At 40.2% G+C, this 19,913-nt stretch overlaps 1 protein-coding gene across 2 annotated transcripts; it reads left to right on the forward strand.

The window, feature by feature from the left end:
- Nucleotides 1-2,587: 2,587 nt before the first annotated feature.
- Nucleotides 2,588-19,067, forward strand: tbc1d8b (TBC1 domain family member 8B). 2 transcript variants are annotated; one of them, XM_061739956.1, is made up of 21 exons: nucleotides 2,588-2,833; nucleotides 5,104-5,214; nucleotides 5,883-6,001; nucleotides 6,168-6,393; nucleotides 6,675-6,915; nucleotides 7,088-7,295; nucleotides 7,410-7,577; nucleotides 7,670-7,831; nucleotides 8,852-9,002; nucleotides 9,086-9,300; nucleotides 10,757-10,874; nucleotides 10,982-11,267; nucleotides 11,371-11,500; nucleotides 11,596-11,694; nucleotides 11,771-11,839; nucleotides 12,593-12,833; nucleotides 12,921-12,986; nucleotides 15,690-15,782; nucleotides 15,913-15,960; nucleotides 16,046-16,143; nucleotides 16,244-19,067. In XM_061739956.1, the coding sequence occupies exons 1-21, from the start codon at nucleotides 2,707-2,709 to the stop codon at nucleotides 16,664-16,666; spliced, it is 3,399 nt and encodes a 1,132-aa protein (XP_061595940.1). In that variant the 5' UTR covers nucleotides 2,588-2,706; the 3' UTR covers nucleotides 16,667-19,067. The 2 variants fall into 2 exon arrangements, with proteins under 2 accessions (XP_061595940.1, XP_061595941.1); XM_061739957.1 differs by lacking the exon at nucleotides 15,690-15,782.
- Nucleotides 19,068-19,913: the final 846 nt, after the last annotated feature.

A 19,913-nucleotide genomic window follows, 5' to 3' on the forward strand; every position in this document is an offset into this window, starting at 1 on the left:
GATGAAGGGAGGGCATGCTTTTTGGCGTCTATCGTCGCCACGGTAACACTTTTGACTGAGAAAAGTCATGCGCGTTGTCGCAGGATGGAGACGCACATTTTGATGTATAACCAAAGATCCTCTATTCTATACTTTTTTTTAAGTTGCGACATGATACAGGTGTGTACTGATATTTGTGCATGTACGTCAAACCGTATTGTGGGGCTCGGCACAAAGTTTTCTAGGGGGCGCTGTTGAGCCATTAGGCCACGCCCATTAATGCAAACCATTAAATATCAAATTTTTCGCCAGGTCTGGCTTGAGCGCAAAATTTGGTGACTTTTGGGGCAGGTTTAGGGGGAAAAAAAACCCCATATCTTCGGAAAAATAAAAACGAGAACGAGGAAAATAACACTGTAAGTGCTTGGGCCCTAATAATAATTATAATAAAAAAATATATACAAATACGTTTATTAAAGATATCCAATCATGTAATCTATATAAATAACAATTTAATTTCAAAACAATGACGGTTCCTCCATCTATCTCTATCTATATATATATATATATATATATATATATATATATATATATATATATATATATATATATATATATATATATTGTCTATATATATATATATATAGATAGAGATAGATGGTATAGATATATATTGTCTATATATATATATATATATATATATATATATATATATATATATATATATATATATATATATATATATATATATACAGTGCCTTGCAAAAGTATTTGGCCCCCTTGAACTTTGTGACCTTTTGTCACATTTCAGGCTTCAAACATAAAGATATAAAACTGTAATTTGTTGTGAAGAATCAACAACAAGTGGGACACAATCATGAAGTGGAAAGAAATTTATTGGATATTTCAAACTTTTTTAACAAATAAAAAACTGAAAAAGTGGGCGTGTAAAATTATTCAGCCCCTTTACTTTCAGTGCAGCAAACTCTGTCCAGAAGTTCAGTGAGGATCTCTGAATGATCCAGTGTTGACCTAAATGACTAATGATGATAAATGGAATCCATCCGTGTGTAATCACGTCTCCGTATAAATGCACCTGCACTGTGATAGTCTCAGAGGTCCGTTTAAAGCACAGAGAGCATCATGAAGAACAAGGAACACACCAGGCAGGTCCGAGATACTGTTGTGGAGAAGTTTAAAGCTGGATTTGGATACAAAAAGATTTCCCAAGCTTTAAACATCCCAAGGAGCACTGTGCAAGCGATAATTTTGAAATGGAAGGAGTATCAGACCACTGCAAATCTACCAAGACCTGGCCTTCCCTCTACACTTTCAGCTCATACAAGGGGAAGACTGATCAGAGATGCAGCCAAGAGGCCCATGATCACTCTGGATGAACTGCAGAGCTCTACAGCTGAGGTGGGAGACTCTGTCCATACGACAACAATCAGTCGTATACTACACAATTCTTGCCTTTATGGAAGAGTGGCAAGAAGAAAGCCATTTCTTAAAGATATCCATATAAAGTGTTGTTTAAAGTTTGCCACAAGCCACCTGGGAGACACAAACATGTGGATGAAGGTGCTCTGGTCAGATCAGACCAAAATCGAACATTTTGGCAACAATGAAAGATGTTATGTTTGGCGTAAAAACAACACAGCTCATCGCCCTCAACTCACCATCCCCACTGTCAAACATGGTGGTGGTAGCATCATGGTTTGGGCCTGCTTTTCTTCAACAGGGACAGGGAAGATGGTTACAATTGATGGGAAGATGGATGGAGCCAAATACAGGACCATTCTGGAAGAAAACCTGATGGAGTCTGCAAAAGACCTGAGACTGGGACGGAGATTTGTCTTCCAACAAGACAATGATCCAAAACATAAAGCAAAATCTACAATGGAATGGTTCACAAAAAAACATATCCAGGTGTTAGAATGGCCAAGTCAAAGTCCAGACCTGAATCCAATCGAGAATTTGTGGAAAGAACTGAAAACTGCTGTTCACAAACGCTCTCCATCCAACCTCACTGAGCTTGAGCTGTTTTGCAAGGAGGAATGGGCAAAAATGTCAGTCTCTCGATGTGCAAAACTGATAGAGACATACCCCAAGCGACTTACAGCTGTAATCGCAGCAAAAGGTGGCACTACAAAGTAATAACTTAAGGGGGCTGAATAATTTTGCACGCCCACTTTTTCAGTTTTTTATTTGTTAAAAAAGTTTGAAATATCCAATAAATTTCGTTCCACTTCATGATTGTGTCCCACTTGTTGTTGATTCTTCACAAAAAATTACAGTTTTATATCTTTATGTTTGAAGCCTGAAATGTGGCAAAAGGTCACAAAGTTCAAGGGGGCCAAATAATTTCGCAAAGCACTGTATATCTATATATATATATAATTATTTTAAATCTAGAAATATCTTTGTTATTTACATGTAATGTGTTCATGTTATTTCAATGAAAGTTGAATATATATATATATATATAATGTGTGTGCCACCTTAAGTATCTCAGCCATCTCTGCGCTGCTGCGCTTCTGGGCATAGAAACTACAACCAGGAACTACAATCCCATCATGCTTTGCGCTTCTGGCAGCGTTTCTTGTCGACGTGGGAAGGGAGGGATTCGGACACAAACAAATGTCTTCGGCTTTTCATTCGGGGTCCGTTACAGATGACCGTGACATGTTTGGTGGAAATAACAGAGAACTTCGTCACGTTTGAAACATGTGGCTCAAACCTGAAGAAATCCTGCTGAAAAACGCGTTTAAACTGTGGGTGACCGAAAAGGATAATGAGTATTTCGTGCTGCAGAGGCGGCGCGGGTGCGGAGAAGGTGGCGGCGGGCTCGCAGGTAACGTCCCCACCCGGGGCTCCACGACTGCTGCTTCCCCCAATCACAACAAAACACTGAAGTCATCCAAGGGTCGAGGCATCGTTAATGCTGCTTAGATAAATAATCGCTGACTGGTGATTAAACGGTGGGTGTTGTCAAGAAAAATAGCCTCTTTGCAACAGGTTGGAGTAAAAATAACAAGTCCTCAGGTAGGTAAGGCTGTCTGACAGCACGGCAGGGAGGTAAATTACTTATTTGATTTGTATAATGTTTGCTACAAACGCAACTAAAGGAGACCATATTTAATTTTCTGGGGTTATTAAACAGAAAATTACAAGTGACAAATTACCAACAAATTAAACCAGACTCAAAGTTCAACTTTGAAAACAAACCCCAAGCTTTTAGTTTTCCTTAGATATCAGTTCAGTCCGTCTGGAAATCGACGTCCTCCCTCAGGCTAAAGACTAAACCTTTGATTATGTTTTTGTTGTAACCTCCCAGCAGTGTCAGGGTTCACTTGCTGGACAGTAAATGCGTCAGTGTGTTTGTGGAGACAGTGATGCTCATTTGAGTTGCCATGCTGCAAATCAGCTCGCTGCTGAAACGACATGACACACAGTGGATATAAACAACCTACAAGTCCTCATGCGTAAATGTCACCGTTGTACATCTTTAATGCAATATTCCAACAGACAAAAGTACGGACAAATATTAAATATTGCATAAATCTGAACACACTTCCCAATGAATACTTTGTGCAAGCATCTTTTGCCTGTATTACAAGTGTTTGTGAATACATCTCCATAAACTTCATACATCTAGTCTTTGGACTTGTATTCTTTTTTAAGTTGAAATGCCTTAAAAAATTGAGGGGATACTGGTCTTCTTAGGTCATTTCTGATGGTTTCAATGGGAGGTTTGGGCTCTGAGTTGAAATGGGCAAGCATGTTATTTACAGGTTCTGAACGTTGGTTTTGATTCATTTTGATTGACTTCCAATAAAATGCCCAGCCCCAAGTGCAACCAGGAACTTAAGGCAATCCAGGGTTTTTGACTTATAATAGGGCCAAAATGGGGACTTTGAACACAGCGCTATTGTTTATTTTGTTTACAGTTGTGGTGGAGTAGTATTTAATACAATAATCACATTTTCCTTTGGAGATTAAAAGAGTATTGTTGAATTGAAAATCTCTCTTATGCTATATAAGTGGTTTGAGATTGAAGCTCACCGCATTTGACTGACTGCTCTCCTCCTCATCAGGAAGGAAATGTCTCGCTGTATGCTTAAGGAAATGACTCAGAACTGTTTTGTATTGATTTGTACTGACTTCTCAATCTAAGAGTAGGACATTAATATATCTTGTGGTGTAATAGCAGCTGAAGACCCAAATCTGTCTTCTTTTACATTCTGCAGGCCAGTCCCTCGGCTCAAACGAGTTCCTGGAAAAACAAACCTTAAAGACATTCTTCACGAGCTTGGCTCATTATATATTTACATAAAGTGTATGTTTGAAACCAGATGTTTTAAAAGTAATGTCTGCAGGGCAGCCAGTGAGTTCCAGTGACACTTTCTTACCTGTTACCAGTGTGTATGATGGCCATGAAGTATAAATAGTACATACCTAATGTCCATAAAGGCGTTCAAGATGGAATATTAAAATACCAGTGTTCTGTTTGACTGATTTCATGGAGATTTATTATCACACGAGCGGTCTCTCAGCAGAGGAGCCTTTCTGTTTTTGTTTAGGTCAGTTTCTGTTGTGTAATGTTGCTCAGCACTGAACTGAGCATAAATTATATCAACTCTAGTTAATGTGCTTAATGCTTTGCTACTTTTCTGCTCACTATTGGATCATAGCTCACGTGTTTTCAGCAAGCAAGCCAGTGTAACACTGATGCAGAGCATTAGACAGCGGTTTCAGCGCAGCCTTGTTAATAATTCACACTCCTCAGCAAGATGGTGTAAAGGTAACAGATTTTTACTAATTTTAGGTCTGACATGGACCTGGGCGGTCATTCATTTCAACTGCCAGTGTGAATTTAAACAGATTCTCTTATCCAAGTATTAAAAATAACTCAAATACAGATTGGTGATAACTGGTTCATTATTAATGACACAGCTTATTTGCACCAGCAAATATAAGCATCATTTAATCATCTATTATGGTTTTGACAATTAGATCTGATATTTGCTTTTCTGGCTGCAGGTTTTATGTCACAATATTGGTAGTAATAATAATAATAATAGTAATAAAAGTATGAATAGGTGTTGATGTTCTCTGTCACAGGCCTCCTCGTGGGAACTCTGGATACTGTTTTGGACTCCACATCCAAAGTTGCCCCCTACCGGATTCTGCACCACACACCAGACTCACAAGTGTACTGGTCAATAGCATGTGGTAAGTGACTGCTTTTTCACCGGAATATGGCTATTCAGTGGTGCTGGATACTAAATATTAGGGCTGGGCGATTTTGGACAAAAATAAAATCCCGATTTTTTTTTCTCTGAAAACCAGAATTTCGATTTCGATTTTTTTGGTAAAACTACAAAAGACAATGGAATAAATAGTTTCAAATATTTTATCTTTATTTAAAAAAAAAAAATAGCAAACACATTTCCCTATTGGGAATGAAGTGCAATTGAAAGATACTGTAAATCCTCCTTGAGTTTAGTAAAGTGACAACATTTACAATTTTCTTGACCAAACAAAGATGACTAGACGAGCTCTGTCTGTAATGCAGCCAGCTGCAAAAAAGGAAAATCGATTTTCCGATTTTCCTTTTTTAACATCGATTTTGATTAATAAATCCGATTTAGATTTAAAATCGATTAATCGCACAGCCCTACTAAATATTATTATTTTACACTTTTATTTAATTAGCTGTGTACGCTTCTGAAGCTCTGTTAAAAACAATTAATGGCTTAGGCATTAAAGTCTCATCAAAATTCACTCAAAACTGCAATGAATTCACAATTCATAAGTATAAGCTTAGGTTGAGTGATTTTACTGTCAACTAGCTTCATGAAGATTGATTCATTTATTTATTTTGTATCTTGTCGGGTCAGGTGTTACCAAAGAGGAGATTGTTCAGCACTGGGACTGGCTGCAGCAGAACATCATGAGGACCCTTTCCGTTTTTGACTCCAGTGAAGACATCACCAGCTTCGTACAGGGCAAGATCAGAGTAAGACGCCATGAAAATCAGAGCACCCCGTTCTGACAACTTGTTAACATTTACACTTTCCAGCAGAGCTGTAATCCTATTTGGCATTGAAGTTCATTTGTAAAACCAAACTGTACTTCTCTTACTTCCCTCAGTCGGCAGTAATGACACATGCGTCACGTTTTAGGGCCTTATTGCTGAGGAGGGGAAGACGTCTCTGGTCCTGGAGGATGATCCAGAGAAATTCCGAGAAGCCTTTCTGCGGTTTGAGAAGTGGTTTGAGCTGTCCCCGGAGGAAAAGCTGGTCACATACTACTCGTGCAGCTACTGGAGAGGCAAAGTGCCGTGCCAGGGCTGGCTCTACCTCAGCACTAACTTCCTGTGCTTCTATTCGTACCTTCTGGGATCTGAGGGTGAGCCACATCTCTGCCGTAATATGTGCAGTCGCTCCTCTTGATGCAGCCGCCATCAAGGGTGTTTATGACCTTAGAAGAATGTTGTTGTTTCTCTCCCTCCAGTAGAAAATAGGTCTTTGTATTGGCTCCTCTTGAAATTGAGAGAAAGCTATTATTGCTGGTTTCACAATGGAGTCGTTCATGTTGGTGCATTTGGGTATTTTCTTTTTTTTATGTCGGTGCTTCAAACAATCATATCCAATCATTGATTTTATCTTTATTTGTTGTGCTGACGGCAGTAAAACTGGTCATCTCCTGGGATGAGATCTGGAGACTGGAGAAGACCTCTAATGTGATTCTGACTGAGAGCATCCATGTGTTGGCTAATGGAGAGGATCATTATTTCTCCATGCTGCTGCACCTCAGTGAAACCTTCCTCATCATGGAACAGCTGGCCGACTACTCCATCAAGCGGCTTTTTGATAAGGAGGCATTTGAGAAAGAGCCAGCGTTGTCGGACCCCCTGCAAATTACCAAGAGGTACTGTCTGTCTGCTGCACAGCTTCTTGGCATGATCCTGTTGGTGCTGGTTACTCAGGTTACAAGTTACTAGCATTTTAGAGTGATTTGATCTAGTAAATGAATGATTAAAAAAACAAAATCAACTTGAGGTTCTGCTTTTGGTGTAACCCCCTGCTGTACTGTCCAACAGAGGCCTAGAGGCTCATGGGAAGAGTGAGCAATTCCGGACGTTTTTCAGGCTTCCGCAAGAGGAAAACTTACTACAGATGCACGAGAGCTTCTTGTGGGTGCCGTTCAGCCATTTCAACACTCTTGGTAAAATCTGCCTCTCTGAGAACTACCTGTGTTTCGCCAGTCAGGATGGAAGCCAGTGTCATGTCATCATTCCAATGCGAGAGGTGAAGCAGCGTTGCTAGATCGATTAGATGCATATACTGTGTGTGGTTTAATGACAATCGACCAGGGAGACTCGCACAATGACTCTCTGCTCTGCAAACGCTGCTTTCTTTCAGGTAATCAATGTTGAGAAACCGGATGCTGGCAGCAGGGCTTTAACCGTTTGCGTGCGTGGCAAGAGAGCGCTGCGTTTCTCCGAGGTGCGGGACTACCAGCAGCTGGCGAACGCCATCCGCAGCAGGTGTGGGATCAGTGCCAGCCCACAGCATTCGGTCTCGCCAGAGGTAACATCCATGGGTGCTTTATTTGTGCCATTTTCCTCTCAGTAGTTTGTCATGGTCTCTGACAGTGAAAATGAAATGCCTTCTGCACTAAGGCCATACGGGGCGAATGTCAGTCACTCATAAATCACTTCGAGGACAACCCGGAGGACGTGACTCTCATGGTGGGACAGAAAGACAGCAGCAAGGCTGTGAGCACGGAGGCTCTCATGACCGTTTTCCACCCCCAGGATGTGGAAAACCTTGATCCCAAAATGGTAAGGAACAGAGGTCGGCTTGTTGCCGTAAAACCGGCATATGCACTTCAAATTTGCGATGCGTCTTAGCTAGGGGTGGGTATTGGGAAGGACTTCACGATACGATACGCATCACGATACTTGAGCGACGATACGATACACATTGCGATATCCCGATTCTGCGATATCCCGATTATTATATTCTACATAGTTCACCGAAAAATTTAAAAATGCATTACACATCTTAAAATCCAAGTTGTATATATGTACATCAGATGATAGTGATGGATCTTAAAATCCGAGTTGCACGTTCATCAGATTAAAGTGACAATTCATGGGACAAACTGAGTCAAAACAATGTTTTATTATAACTATACAAGCTAAAGTTACAACTTATTTGTATATGTTTTTCATATTATTTACATCATATGAAATTAACATTAAATTTAGTATGAGGTTGCTTTAATTATGTGGCAAATGATAATAAACACAAGAAAGATGGGTACTAAAACCAAGGACAGGCACAGTGATCAGTCAGTATAGATATAAATCCATAAATAAATAAACCTCTGTCCATTATTTTTCATTTTTTAAGGACAGGCAATTGTGTTATAAAAAATAAATTATAAAATGAAATAAAACGTGAAATAAAACCTGAGCTCAGTGCAGGGCCCTCCCAGGGTTGGTAGAGAGTGGCAATGCCCAGGACTGTCACTTAGGTAGGAGCACTGGGTGATATAATGGGAAAAAAATCGGGGATAAAAAATATTTTTAAAAAAATCGATATTCAAATTTTGAATATCGATATTGAATCAGCTGGAAAAGTATCGCGATATATTGCCATATCGATATTTTTGCCCACCCCTAGTCTTAGCTTTGCTGTTCACTGCAGCCTGCAGTCACTTCAACCGATTGTAAGTGAAAACAAACCATTGACCTGTTACGTATCACAATCAGAGATGTGTGTGTGTGTGTGTGTGTGTGTGTGTGTGTGTGTGTGTGTGTGTGTGTGTGTGTGTGTGTGTGTGTGTGTGTCAACAGCTCAAGGAGAAGATGAAGGAGCAGTCTTGGAACATCCATTTCTCTGAGTATGGACGTGGGACAAGTATGTTCTTCACCAGAAAGACTCGAGACTTGATTGTTCGTGGAGTTCCCGAGGCTTTGAGGGGAGAGCTGTGGATGCTGTTTTCAGGTACGTAACCCAAGTTCTCCCCCGGCATCAGTGTGCCAGGAGAAGATGGTGTCTGTGTTCTGACTGTGGGCTTTACTCTGTAGGAGCTGTAAATGACATGGCCACCCACCCCGGCTACTACACGGAGCTGGTGGAGCAGTCTTTGGGCACAAGCACTCTGGCTACAGATGAGATTGAGAGAGACCTGCACCGCTCTCTGCCGGAGCATCCCGCCTTCCAGAGCGACACGGGGATCTCCGCTCTGCGCAGAGTCCTCACTGCCTACGCCTCCAGGAACCCCAAAATTGGATACTGCCAGGTACTTTAATTTCGAAAGGCATGTTGTTCCCTGCTGGCAGAGCCTGGTTGGCTGGGATGGGAAAAACTAAATCATTAGCTTGAAATTTGTGATTGAAGTTTTAAGTTTTTCAGAAGAAAACATGGCAAATGTGTAAGTGGACACACAGAACCAGGAAGCTATGCCTCGTTTATGTACTATTTGCATTGGACTAAAATGACCTCTGGACCTGCAGTCATGCTAAAATTACACCCCGTCATCTGTATTTAGGTCAGTCCAGTCAGACTGGACAGGGGAAGACTGTTTTAACAGAGATTGATCCCGGAAGTGCCGTCTGGTCCTTGCATTTTATTAAACGATTATCTTTTATTTAACATTACATTTTATTGTTGAGTTAAAAGCATCTGATCAGACTCAAGGGTTAGATTTCAGTGACTACATGTCACATTATGACAAGTGAAACAGTCGGCCTATGTTTAAGTTGCTATGGTAACAGTAAACATAACCACAGCCACACGTGTCTTTATCTCAGTCCTCTGCTGATCTGGAATTCTTGTTTCACAAGTCTTCATGTGAACCCTAATGTTGGTTTATTTCTGTATTTTTATCATCTAGAAATATCAGATCATTAGACTTTATGGGCTGGATATTGGCTGAGGTTGTGATATCATATCTAACTATGTCCTGCAATTGCCAAAATTGGAAAGAGGAAGAAAAGGCAAAAGGAGGATTTTTTTTATTTAATTTTTTAAATAAAAGATTCCACCTCACGGATTATTGAATTACTGACATGTGCATTCAGCCGGGATTAAAATTATCTTGTGACTTCAGTGTTAGGTGAAATAAGCTAGGTAATTTGCTGTTGAATTTTTACTTCACAAATCGCATTCGGATGGGATTAAAATCACAGCCATCCTCTGTGATTACTACAAATTACTGCAGGTCCGCAGACATAATTTTAATCCTGTGCAAATATGGTATTTTTCGCTTTGAGATAGAAATATTTTTTTTTAACAGTTCACATTTATATTGTCAACTGAGGTAGTTTAAGATATATTTACCCCCCCCCCACACACACAATACCAATCAAAAGTTTAAACACACTTTCCCATTCAAACTTTTGACTGGTAGTGTGTTTATGCAAATCTGTTCATTCATATTAATCCACAAAGCTGAATAAAATCTGTATAAAAACAAACTCGATGCATCCTCTTCTACCTGTAATCTTGTTGCACTCAGTCAGTGAAACAGAGGATGAAAAAGAAAGTTTGTATTTTTATGTCATCCATTCCTCCCTGTTGTTTTTGCAGACAATTGCAAAAATACAATTTTCAGTTTATCACAGAAAATATTCTGATAATAAATCACTAATTTTCTCATCTTAGATTTTTTTAGTAGAGTTTTTTTTTCTACTCAACTATAAAACTAGAAATTGCTTTACCACTACTGAAAAAGTGCATCATTCTCTCGTGTTTAGGCCATGAACATTCTCACGTCAGTTCTCCTCTTATACGCAAAAGAAGAGGAAGCTTTCTGGCTGTTGGTCGCCGTCTGTGAGAGGATGCTGCCAGATTACTTTAACCGCAGAATTATTGGTGAGCCTGAAGGCATCGGATTCTCGTGGTGCCTCTGTTGTCAGTTCAATCACATTAAAGTGTAATAGCGCTTAGTGTGACTGATATATTGTCAATATTTTCCTCAGGTGCTCTGGTCGACCAGGCTGTCTTCGAGGACCTGATCAGAGAGAACCTCCCCCAGCTGGTGGAGCACATGACAGACCTGAGTTTCTTCTCGTCCGTGTCGTTGTCTTGGTTTCTCACTCTTTTCATCAGCGTCTTGCCCATCGAGAGCGCTGTCAACGTGGTGGACTGTTTCTTCTACGACGGCATCAAATCTATCCTGCAGCTCGGCCTTGCTGTGCTCGACTACAACATGGAGGCTCTGATCAGCTGCCATGATGACGCTGAAGCGGTCACCATCCTCAACAAGTCTGAATAGTCTTATATGCAGTACACATACAGCAGGATCAACATTTTAAACGTTATTGGTCTGTAAATTAGGGTTTTTCTGTTTCTCATGGTCTTGTTTCAGATTCTTTGATAGCGTGACAAACAAAGACAGCCCGTTGCCTCCAACAGTCCAGCAAGCTTCAGTGGGCAGTAACGACAAAGCATCTCACGTCAGTGTCGATATCAGCGAGCTGATCCGAGAAGCTTATGAGGTATTACGAGATTGTAACATCCCAGTTTTGGTCAGCGGCTTCTGGATTGTGTCTGATGGAGCTATTTTGTCTCGTCTTTTTTTTTTTTTATACAGAAGTATGGACATATCCGTTCAGAGGAAGTGGAGAGTTCCCGGAAGAGAAACAAACTGTATGTGATCCAGACACTGGAGGATACAACCAAGCAAAATGTTGTGAGTGAGTTTACAATAATTCATATCCCTGTATTGCTCCTGTGGCATCATAAACTGACATGGTAACCATTTTCAGATCCGCGTGGTGTCCCAAGAAGTGCAGTTTAACGTCTCACAGCTTGATGAGCTTTATAATTTGTTCAAGGTAAGTTTAAAACAAAATACACCACTTTCACTGCTGTTGTAGATAATTGGTTAAAATAGGAAATAGAAACATCATGGCTCTGTCCTAGGGCTGGGCGATATGGACCAAAAGTCATATCTCGATATTTTCTAGCTGAATGGCGATACTCGATATATATCTCGATATTTTTTCTGTGCCTTAATTGGGGTTTCCCCCAATGCATTATAGCATAGCATCTCTGTTAGCTTCATTTTTTTCTGAGTCAAACCCTTAAAAAAACAGTCAGTTTTAATACAAAGCCTCGTGCCAAATGTCACACAGGTACCTTTATTAACAGAGGTCTGCACAATATCAAAATGTATAAAACAAATGAAATAAAAATAAACTGCCTGCATATATAGAATAAAAAAGCTTCTTGAATAAAATAAAACAAATATCCCTTTCCTGCATAACAATTAAATTAAAATACATTGTGCAATTAATACAATGTAGACAGTAACAGGCAGACTTTTCCACTGAGGTTGACAGTTGTGCAAATAACAAAACATTTGTGCAAATCTCAAATAAAACATTCAAGTCAATTTGTCACAAAATAAGCTATATCAAAATCATTAAAAAAAAAAATGTAAATTTTTTTTTTTTTTTTTTTTTTTTTTTTTTAAATCGATATAAACGATATTGTCTCGTACCATATCGTGTTTGAAAATATATGGATATATAGTAAAATCTCGATATATCGCCCAGCCCTACTCTGTCCTTTTCCTCTCCCCTCAGAGACAGCATTTCCTCAGCTGCTACTGGACGATGAAGAGTCCAGCTCTGCTCCACCATGACCCCAGTCTGGCGTATTTGGAGCAGTACCAGTTGGGTTTCCAACAGTTCGGCGGGCTGTTCTCCCTGCTGGAGCCCTGGGCCTTCTGCTCCTCCAAGAGCACCCTCTCTCTCTGGGTGTTCCGGCTCATCGACGAGAACCAGGACGGTCTGATCAACTTCAAAGAGTTCTGCTCGGCTCTTGGTAAGTTCCTTCAGTCGCTCTTCTCTACAAAACAATACTTTAATTTTAATGTCCGCACTGTTTTATTGTACGTTGATTCTCCAACAGATACTTTATACAGCGGATCTTTCACAAATAAGCTGAAGTTGCTCTTCAAGCTGCACCTGCCACCAGGTTAGTAATGTTAACACTTCTCTCATCTTTCTAGCTTTTGTTTTCTTAGTATCTTCTGTCCTTGTGAATGACAACCGTAGTCTTTTATTCACTTTTTCCCCCATTTGTTTCATGGACATTTGGAGTAACCCAACTAAAAGCCAAGGTCAGGTAGTGTTAAATCAGCCCGTGGTGAACAGGCCGCGAAAGCATATGAGTCGTCATATTCTCCATCCAGAACCACAACTCAGCATTTGCTGAGTGGATGCACAGCCTGGGGTAAAACCATGTCCTCGGATGTGTGGTTCTTGTCTGCATGATGTGCCGCTTTCTGGTTAGAGGCCGGGGTAAGAATAGTCTACATTGGGTGACAGAACTCGCCATGGCAACAATGCTTGCAAGCAGTCTTGAGGGCATTTTGCACTGAGCTGGTTTCTCCCAAAAGAGGATCTGTGCAGAGAGAGATGCTCAAATTACAACTGACAGCAGCGGACGAGCCCTGAGTCACCGTTTGTGCAGTGCCAGGCCAATGAGCATCAAGCAGCAGAGCTTATTTGGTGTCTCACGTAGAGAGCGCTCGCTGCTTCAGCACCAAGGACAGGTCACACGCTGGTGCTACAGTCACGGCTGGACGGCAGAGGCTCACTTCCGATCCATAACTCAGGCACGAGACACTGTTTTCTGATCAGCTCCCTCTGAAATTGAACCAAGCACTCCATTGATCTGAGAAATTACAATATGTGCTTTTTAGATCTTATCAAATTGCACCGTTAAATCAGCCCTGGATCGCTCTGTAGGTTGATGCGGGCGCCATTTACAGAGGCTGTTGCCCTAGTGCAGGTTTCAGTCTGCCCCTCTCTCTATATATATACCAATTTTCTGTCCACCTTCTTTGAATAAAGGCAACTGGTGCCAACAAAGTAAAACAAAAAAAATTGCACTGTCAAATGAGTATTAATTAGTGTAAAGTAAAATACAACCAGCAGTTAGTTAACATGCATAGTAAGTATGACATCTACAAGTTTCTAGTACAGGAGCAGACTTCTGTGTGTCCTGTTCATGCATGAGCTCAGGCTGTGCAGCTAATGAAGCACCAAACTATCAGCCACATGAAGTGACATCGCTGGCTTGTGTGGGTAATTGTGTAATCCAAATATGAAAATGACACGGATGCTTGCACCCACATGTGGCCATCAGCGGGGGTTGGAGCACGGAGGTGCAGCACATCTTGGTAAACAAGAATGAAAAATTAGGGTATTTTACAAATGTATTGCTTATTTCTTTTTAAAAAAGAGCTCTTGCTTTTTAATATGTTTTATTTATAGACATATACTGGTGGTTGATTGTAATTAAATACCAGAGAGAAGTGTTTAATCTTTTTGCATATTTCCTCTTGGATTTTTAATGTAATCAATTAATCCATAAAGAACTTTTGTTGGCATCTTGGGCAGATGATCTTGTCGAAGTAAACATAGTATGTGAATTGAGATTCTGGAGAAAAACATCAGGCAGGCTGCAGAACTAGTGGCCTTGGGCATCGTTAGACCTTCCACCACTACAGCTGTCTGAAACGGACAGCCAGAGCTCTCCAGTAAGGGTTAAACGTTTAATAGTTGATCTGTCTGGAGCCTCAAGCTGAATCCACACAGAATCTGTAATTAAACACAGAATCTGTGGATTCAGAGAGATTACAAAGCAGCTATCAAACCACGAGGCAGAAGAGAAGTGATCCAAAACCCCGTTAGACACGAGGGATGTGGAGGGCTTCCTACAAGTGCTGAGAATAATTTAGTTGCTATAGAAAATTCAGATTTTGCTGCTGACAAATGATATAAATAATATAAAGCATCACTTTTTTCCCCTTTTGGTTCATTTTTTCACCAGCAAGTCGTCTTACTGTTTTTTTTTTTTTTTCAGAGAAATGTTAACTAGCTGTGAAAACGCAGCCTGGTGATGTGTTATATTAAGGGCTGTTGACATCCCAAACTATCACTTTAAAGATAATAACATTGGCATCCACAGTGATAATGTTCTGTGATGCGGATTACTGGTGCTGCAGTATGGACTTAGGTGACCTGCTGCATGCTGCACGGAGGAAGAAAAAGAAAACCAGAATTGTGTGGGCTCATAAAATGATAGAGATGCTAGGAGTTAATGATCCACCACTGTGTTATTAGAGATGTAGTCTTTTGGAGAGGATCAATTTAATTCATGCAAGTCAATTTCAGTCTGATAATATCCTGATCACATCAGCAAATAGACTTCAGACAACCCATCAGGGCCTTTTGGCAGTGACTCTCTCAGGTGAATCATCACTTATTAGGTCTTTTATGAAACAGCTCTGAACTAGATCCCAGCAGTATCATTTACCACTGTTGTGATTATAATTGTGGTGCAGACTTCCCAAATCCACTTCCCCTGAAGTCTTATATACAACTATCTTTTCACCGTTATAACCCTTAACTGTGATGTTCATTGGTAAAACATTATACAAAACACTGCTTGAAAAAATGCTTTATTTAGGTCATTGTGAGCTCGACTGGAAATTGATGTTCCACCTTTTCTTTCTTTCTCTTTCCTTCTTTAATGTGATGCATTAGACCGCAACTCAATACTCTATGTCAGTGGTTTCTTCCTTCATAAACAAAATATATTGTGCATCGCTCATGTGGATCCTCTGTCGCTTTCTTCCCTTCGAGCACTTTCACAGACTGTCTCTTATAGCTTTCACAGGTAGTCCTTTGCACTCAAAGGAAGAAAGAATCCAGCACTTTATTCCTCTGGCTGAAGACTCTTCTCACTTGAGTAGACTGACTGGTTAGCTTCTTTACTCTTTCTCTTTCCTTAAATCTCCAAATTTCCTTATTCTGCCTGTAAAATCCTGCCCTGACTTGTGCCTGCAAGAGTTTCAGTCCAAGTTGTTCACACGTCACCTTTTTTATTTCAGCCTTTGATCTTCCAGAAGACGGTGTAATCAGAAAAAGCCCAGAGAGAGGTAATGAAAGTACTATATTCTTTATGTTTTGGACATGACCTGTTGGTTTGGTGTCATATGGTACATTTCATCTGTTTACTGACAGGCAGGGGGAAGGTTGATCTGCAGGCTTATCTGAAACAATGGCAAAATGAAATTCTTAAAAAGGAGGAAACCATCAAGGACCTACCCAGAATTAATCAGGTACCAGTAGTTCAATCTCTAATTCATCTCATCTTCCACTCTATTCCACTTTTTTCCACTATAAAATGACCTATGCAATACACCTCGTCTTCTATCCCAGTCTCAGTTCATCCATTTCTCCAAGACCCTCTACAATATTTTCCACGGGGATCCCGAGGAGGAGTCCCTGTACCGGGCTGTTGCCCATGTGACCAGCCTCCTCCTGAGGATGGAGGAGGTGGGACGCAGGCTGCAGGGGCCGAGCAGCCCGCCCGCGACGCAAAACCCAGCCAAGGCCGCTGCTGAGCCTTCAGCCGAAGACGCCTCCGTCTCTCCGGACAGCTCAGACACATCCAGCTCCCCCAACAGCCAGGATGCAGCACCCGACCGCTCAGAGACGGAGTGGTCCTTCTCGTTCGAGCAGCTCCTAGCGTCTCTGCTCAACGAGCCAGTGATAGTCAGCTTCTTCGAAAGGCCAGTCGATATTCAGACCAAACTGGGACAGGCTAGAGCCGCCCAGCTGAAGAGTAAGGCGAATAAGTGAAGGGATACAAAACTGAGGTGATGGTCTACTAAAGAGTCATATCCAGAGGTTAAAATCAGTCTCCCTTTTCCACTTGGAGAGGGCAGCAGAAGAAGAGACATCAGAGTGCGCGAGTTTAAATTATTGTTATTGATCATCCAAATGATCAACAACAATGGCTGAGGGAACACGAAATATCTTAAAGACACTGCAAACGTCCACTGATCAGCAGCGTCAGTGTTTTAAAGCCACTTCTTGTTGCAGACACACAGACTGACGGGTTGATCCTTAAATCTTATTATGCATTTTAAACTTTCATCGTCTCATGTAGCTACATTTCTCAATCTTTCAAGTCAAATTTAGATCTGTATACTTTTGTATCGTCTAATGAAGCATAGTAACTCCTCTCCGTTTTGAGAAAAATGACAAAAGCCTATAACAAGTAGAGTAGATAGAAATGGCTGAGAGTGCACAAGAGGATTCTCCATCTCAGTCTCTCGGTGTATATAGACTTTCATAGTAGTAGCCACCGCTTTAAAGTGAAACCACTGTCCATGCTAGTTTGCCCTGTGACTCATTAAAACGTCAACTTGCTATCAGAAACACCAGCTTAGTTAATAATAGGACTTAACGAGTAGTTTAGCAAGGTCAGGGCAATTTGTAGTTTTGTCCCTGGAAGCCATAAACTAATCGCAGATAATCTGACTGAAGATGTCGACTATGTTTTATGGTTAAAAAACAAAAACCCAAAACAAAACAAAGATTTAATTTGAAGTAATACACATCTGCAATAACACCCACGAGAGGAAACTGAACTGTCACAGCACAAAAGGTTGCTGCATCACAGCATGATGTCATGCGTCAGATCTGAATTACAGGCCATGTAATTGTAAATGTTTATGCTGCCGCTGCTGCATCGTCCTGTGGGGGTGTGTGTGTGTGTGTGTGTGTGTGTGTGTGTGTGTGTGTGTGTGTGTGTGTGAGATGTTCACAGTATGATCGGTTGATGTATTGTTTGCATGTCGGTCTCACTTTGTGTACTTTAGGATGTTTCGCTCTGGTGTGCAGCGTTTTGTACGAGTCAGTTCACTAGCCGTTTTAATTATTGTATTTAAGAGGCTTGTATTGGAAATAGCTGACTGTTGTGGACATCTTTCACCTTTTTTGAAGGATATTTTGTTTTATCAAATCTCAGGGTGATAATTATGAAAGGGAAAAACAATATTTTTCAACCTGGGATGTATAGAGTATATGACAGAGTTCTACATAACCTCCATCTTATCTGTGATAGATATATAGTATATTGTTAACAAGGTTGGCCAGAGCTTGGCAAACTGCTGCTGCTTGCCACAGGAGGATGGATTTTAAAGCATTTCTGTTCTATTTAGTTTTATTGTTTTATTCTGCTACTCTTGCTTCGTGTCTCAGTGAGTAATTTGCACAGTTTGAGATTCACAAGCTGTAGATGTGCCTGTATCTCAGCCAGATCTGGGAGGCGTGGGATCCCTAAAGGTCATGACCGCTTCAGCTGCAGCTTGTCATCTCCAGGGGCTGAAATTTATAGATGTATAAAGCTTTACAGGATGCCTGCTTGTGTTGGAGATAACGTTTGTTTTTGGTGCTTTTGAAATGCAGCTTCAGTGTTCTGTTGTTCGCTGTTTTTTTTTTTTATTATTATTTTTTGCATTTTTAATTATATTCTTTTTCTTCTTGACCACTTTTTGTCTCTTAAGAAGAAATAGGAACAACCAGAGTTGTATTTCATCATTGAATTATTGTAACAATTTGACTTGTATTGTTGAAATATGTTGTACAATTTCAAGAAGAAAATCTCAGAAATGCACCCCAAATGTTTTATGTTGTGACTCTTTAAATCCAAAACTTAATAAATTTATATGAAAACTCTAATCAGTCCTGAAATGAAACAGGAGCTCAAATCTTAACTTTAAAAAAAAGTCACATCTGAGATGTTTTTTCCCTTTAAGTCTATGTGCCTGTCTGCGTTGTCTAAATTTTATATTATTCTAAAATGCAATTAAGAGCCTCGTAAATTAAGAAGTGTGTGGTCATGGGTTACTGCATGCTTAAACAGTTCCTGGTTATTTAATGGTATCCTAAAGTTTAGTTTCAAGAATTTACTTCTTGATCTTTGTGAAAGTAATCTAAAACATTGGAAAAAAAATATTCTGATTTTTATGCTAAGCATTTCTTTTTTTTCACACTTCTTTTTAAAGGTCTTTTTTTCCTGAAGGGAATATAAATGTTCAGAAGAACAGAGGAGCAAATGTCAGTCTTTTACATGTAAAGCTTTAGATCCAACAGTTGTTTTGCAAAATATGTGATGATTGAATGTTACGTTTGCTTGCCTGAGTTCTATTGTTTCCATACGAATGGACCAGAATAAAGAGGGATGATTCAATGAGCGACTTGTTTTCGTCCTTCATATTTGAAACATTCAAATCAAGAAAGTAAAACTGCCATTAATTATCAATAAGTCATTGCTTTTGAACTGAGTCTCCTCATATTGCTTTAAGACTAGCCCCAGTTATTTTTAATGCCCATATATATATTCTGTCATCTTGCATGAGTTGTAGAACATTAGCACTATCCTGGTTCAGCTAGTTTCCATATGAGTTTGTATTCAACTGCAGCACAATAACAGAGAAGTGGATGATGATGTTGAACTCACTATAAATGTTTTCATCCATCAGCTGAGATCAGATATGTGTAGCGACTGCACTACCGCTATTTCTACACTATTGGAGGATTGACACGACTACTAACTAGTCTCAAAGTCCTCTAACAGAATAACCAGCCTCCAACACCCCCCTCCACCTCAGAAAAGTCATAAATAGTAAAAGTTACTGATTTAGATTGGACTTAATTTGGAGATGAAACCTGAATTTTAAAAATTAAAGATACAATTATCGACTTGAAATTGCATTATTTACCATTAAAGTAGCCAGATTACACTGAAGAAGTGCTGATCACAAAGGCCGTTGTGGTCTGGAAATCAAGACTGGTCTTGAGAACTACCATTCCAACAACCATACACACTCAGGCCTACAGGAAGTTTAGAATCATCAATCAACCAAACACATGATTTGGGTTGTTGGGAGGAAGCCGGAGAAATCCCACACCAGCAAACTCACTCTTGCTGGGCCATAAAAAGCCCAGCTATCAGCCGAACACAGCAGAGTATTTATTTCTGAGTATAAACTCATGGCGGTCCATCTGGTAAACTATTGGGACGCTTCAGTCAGCCTGT

The sequence above is a fragment of the Cololabis saira genome, chromosome 14 (genome assembly GCF_033807715.1).
Source record: "Cololabis saira isolate AMF1-May2022 chromosome 14, fColSai1.1, whole genome shotgun sequence".
Lineage (NCBI taxonomy): Eukaryota > Metazoa > Chordata > Actinopteri > Beloniformes > Belonidae > Cololabis > Cololabis saira.

Excerpts from the sequence above, each read along its gene's own strand:
- tbc1d8b (XM_061739956.1), top strand. The coding sequence starts at position 2,707 with ATGTGGCTCAAACCTGAAGAAATCCTGCTGAAAAACGCGTTTAAACTG. Across the intron at positions 6,002-6,167 it reads TCGTACAGGGCAAGATCAGA|GGCCTTATTGCTGAGGAGGG; the intron begins GTAAGACGCCAT and ends GTCACGTTTTAG. Across the intron at positions 6,916-7,087 it reads CCCCTGCAAATTACCAAGAG|AGGCCTAGAGGCTCATGGGA; the intron begins GTACTGTCTGTC and ends ACTGTCCAACAG.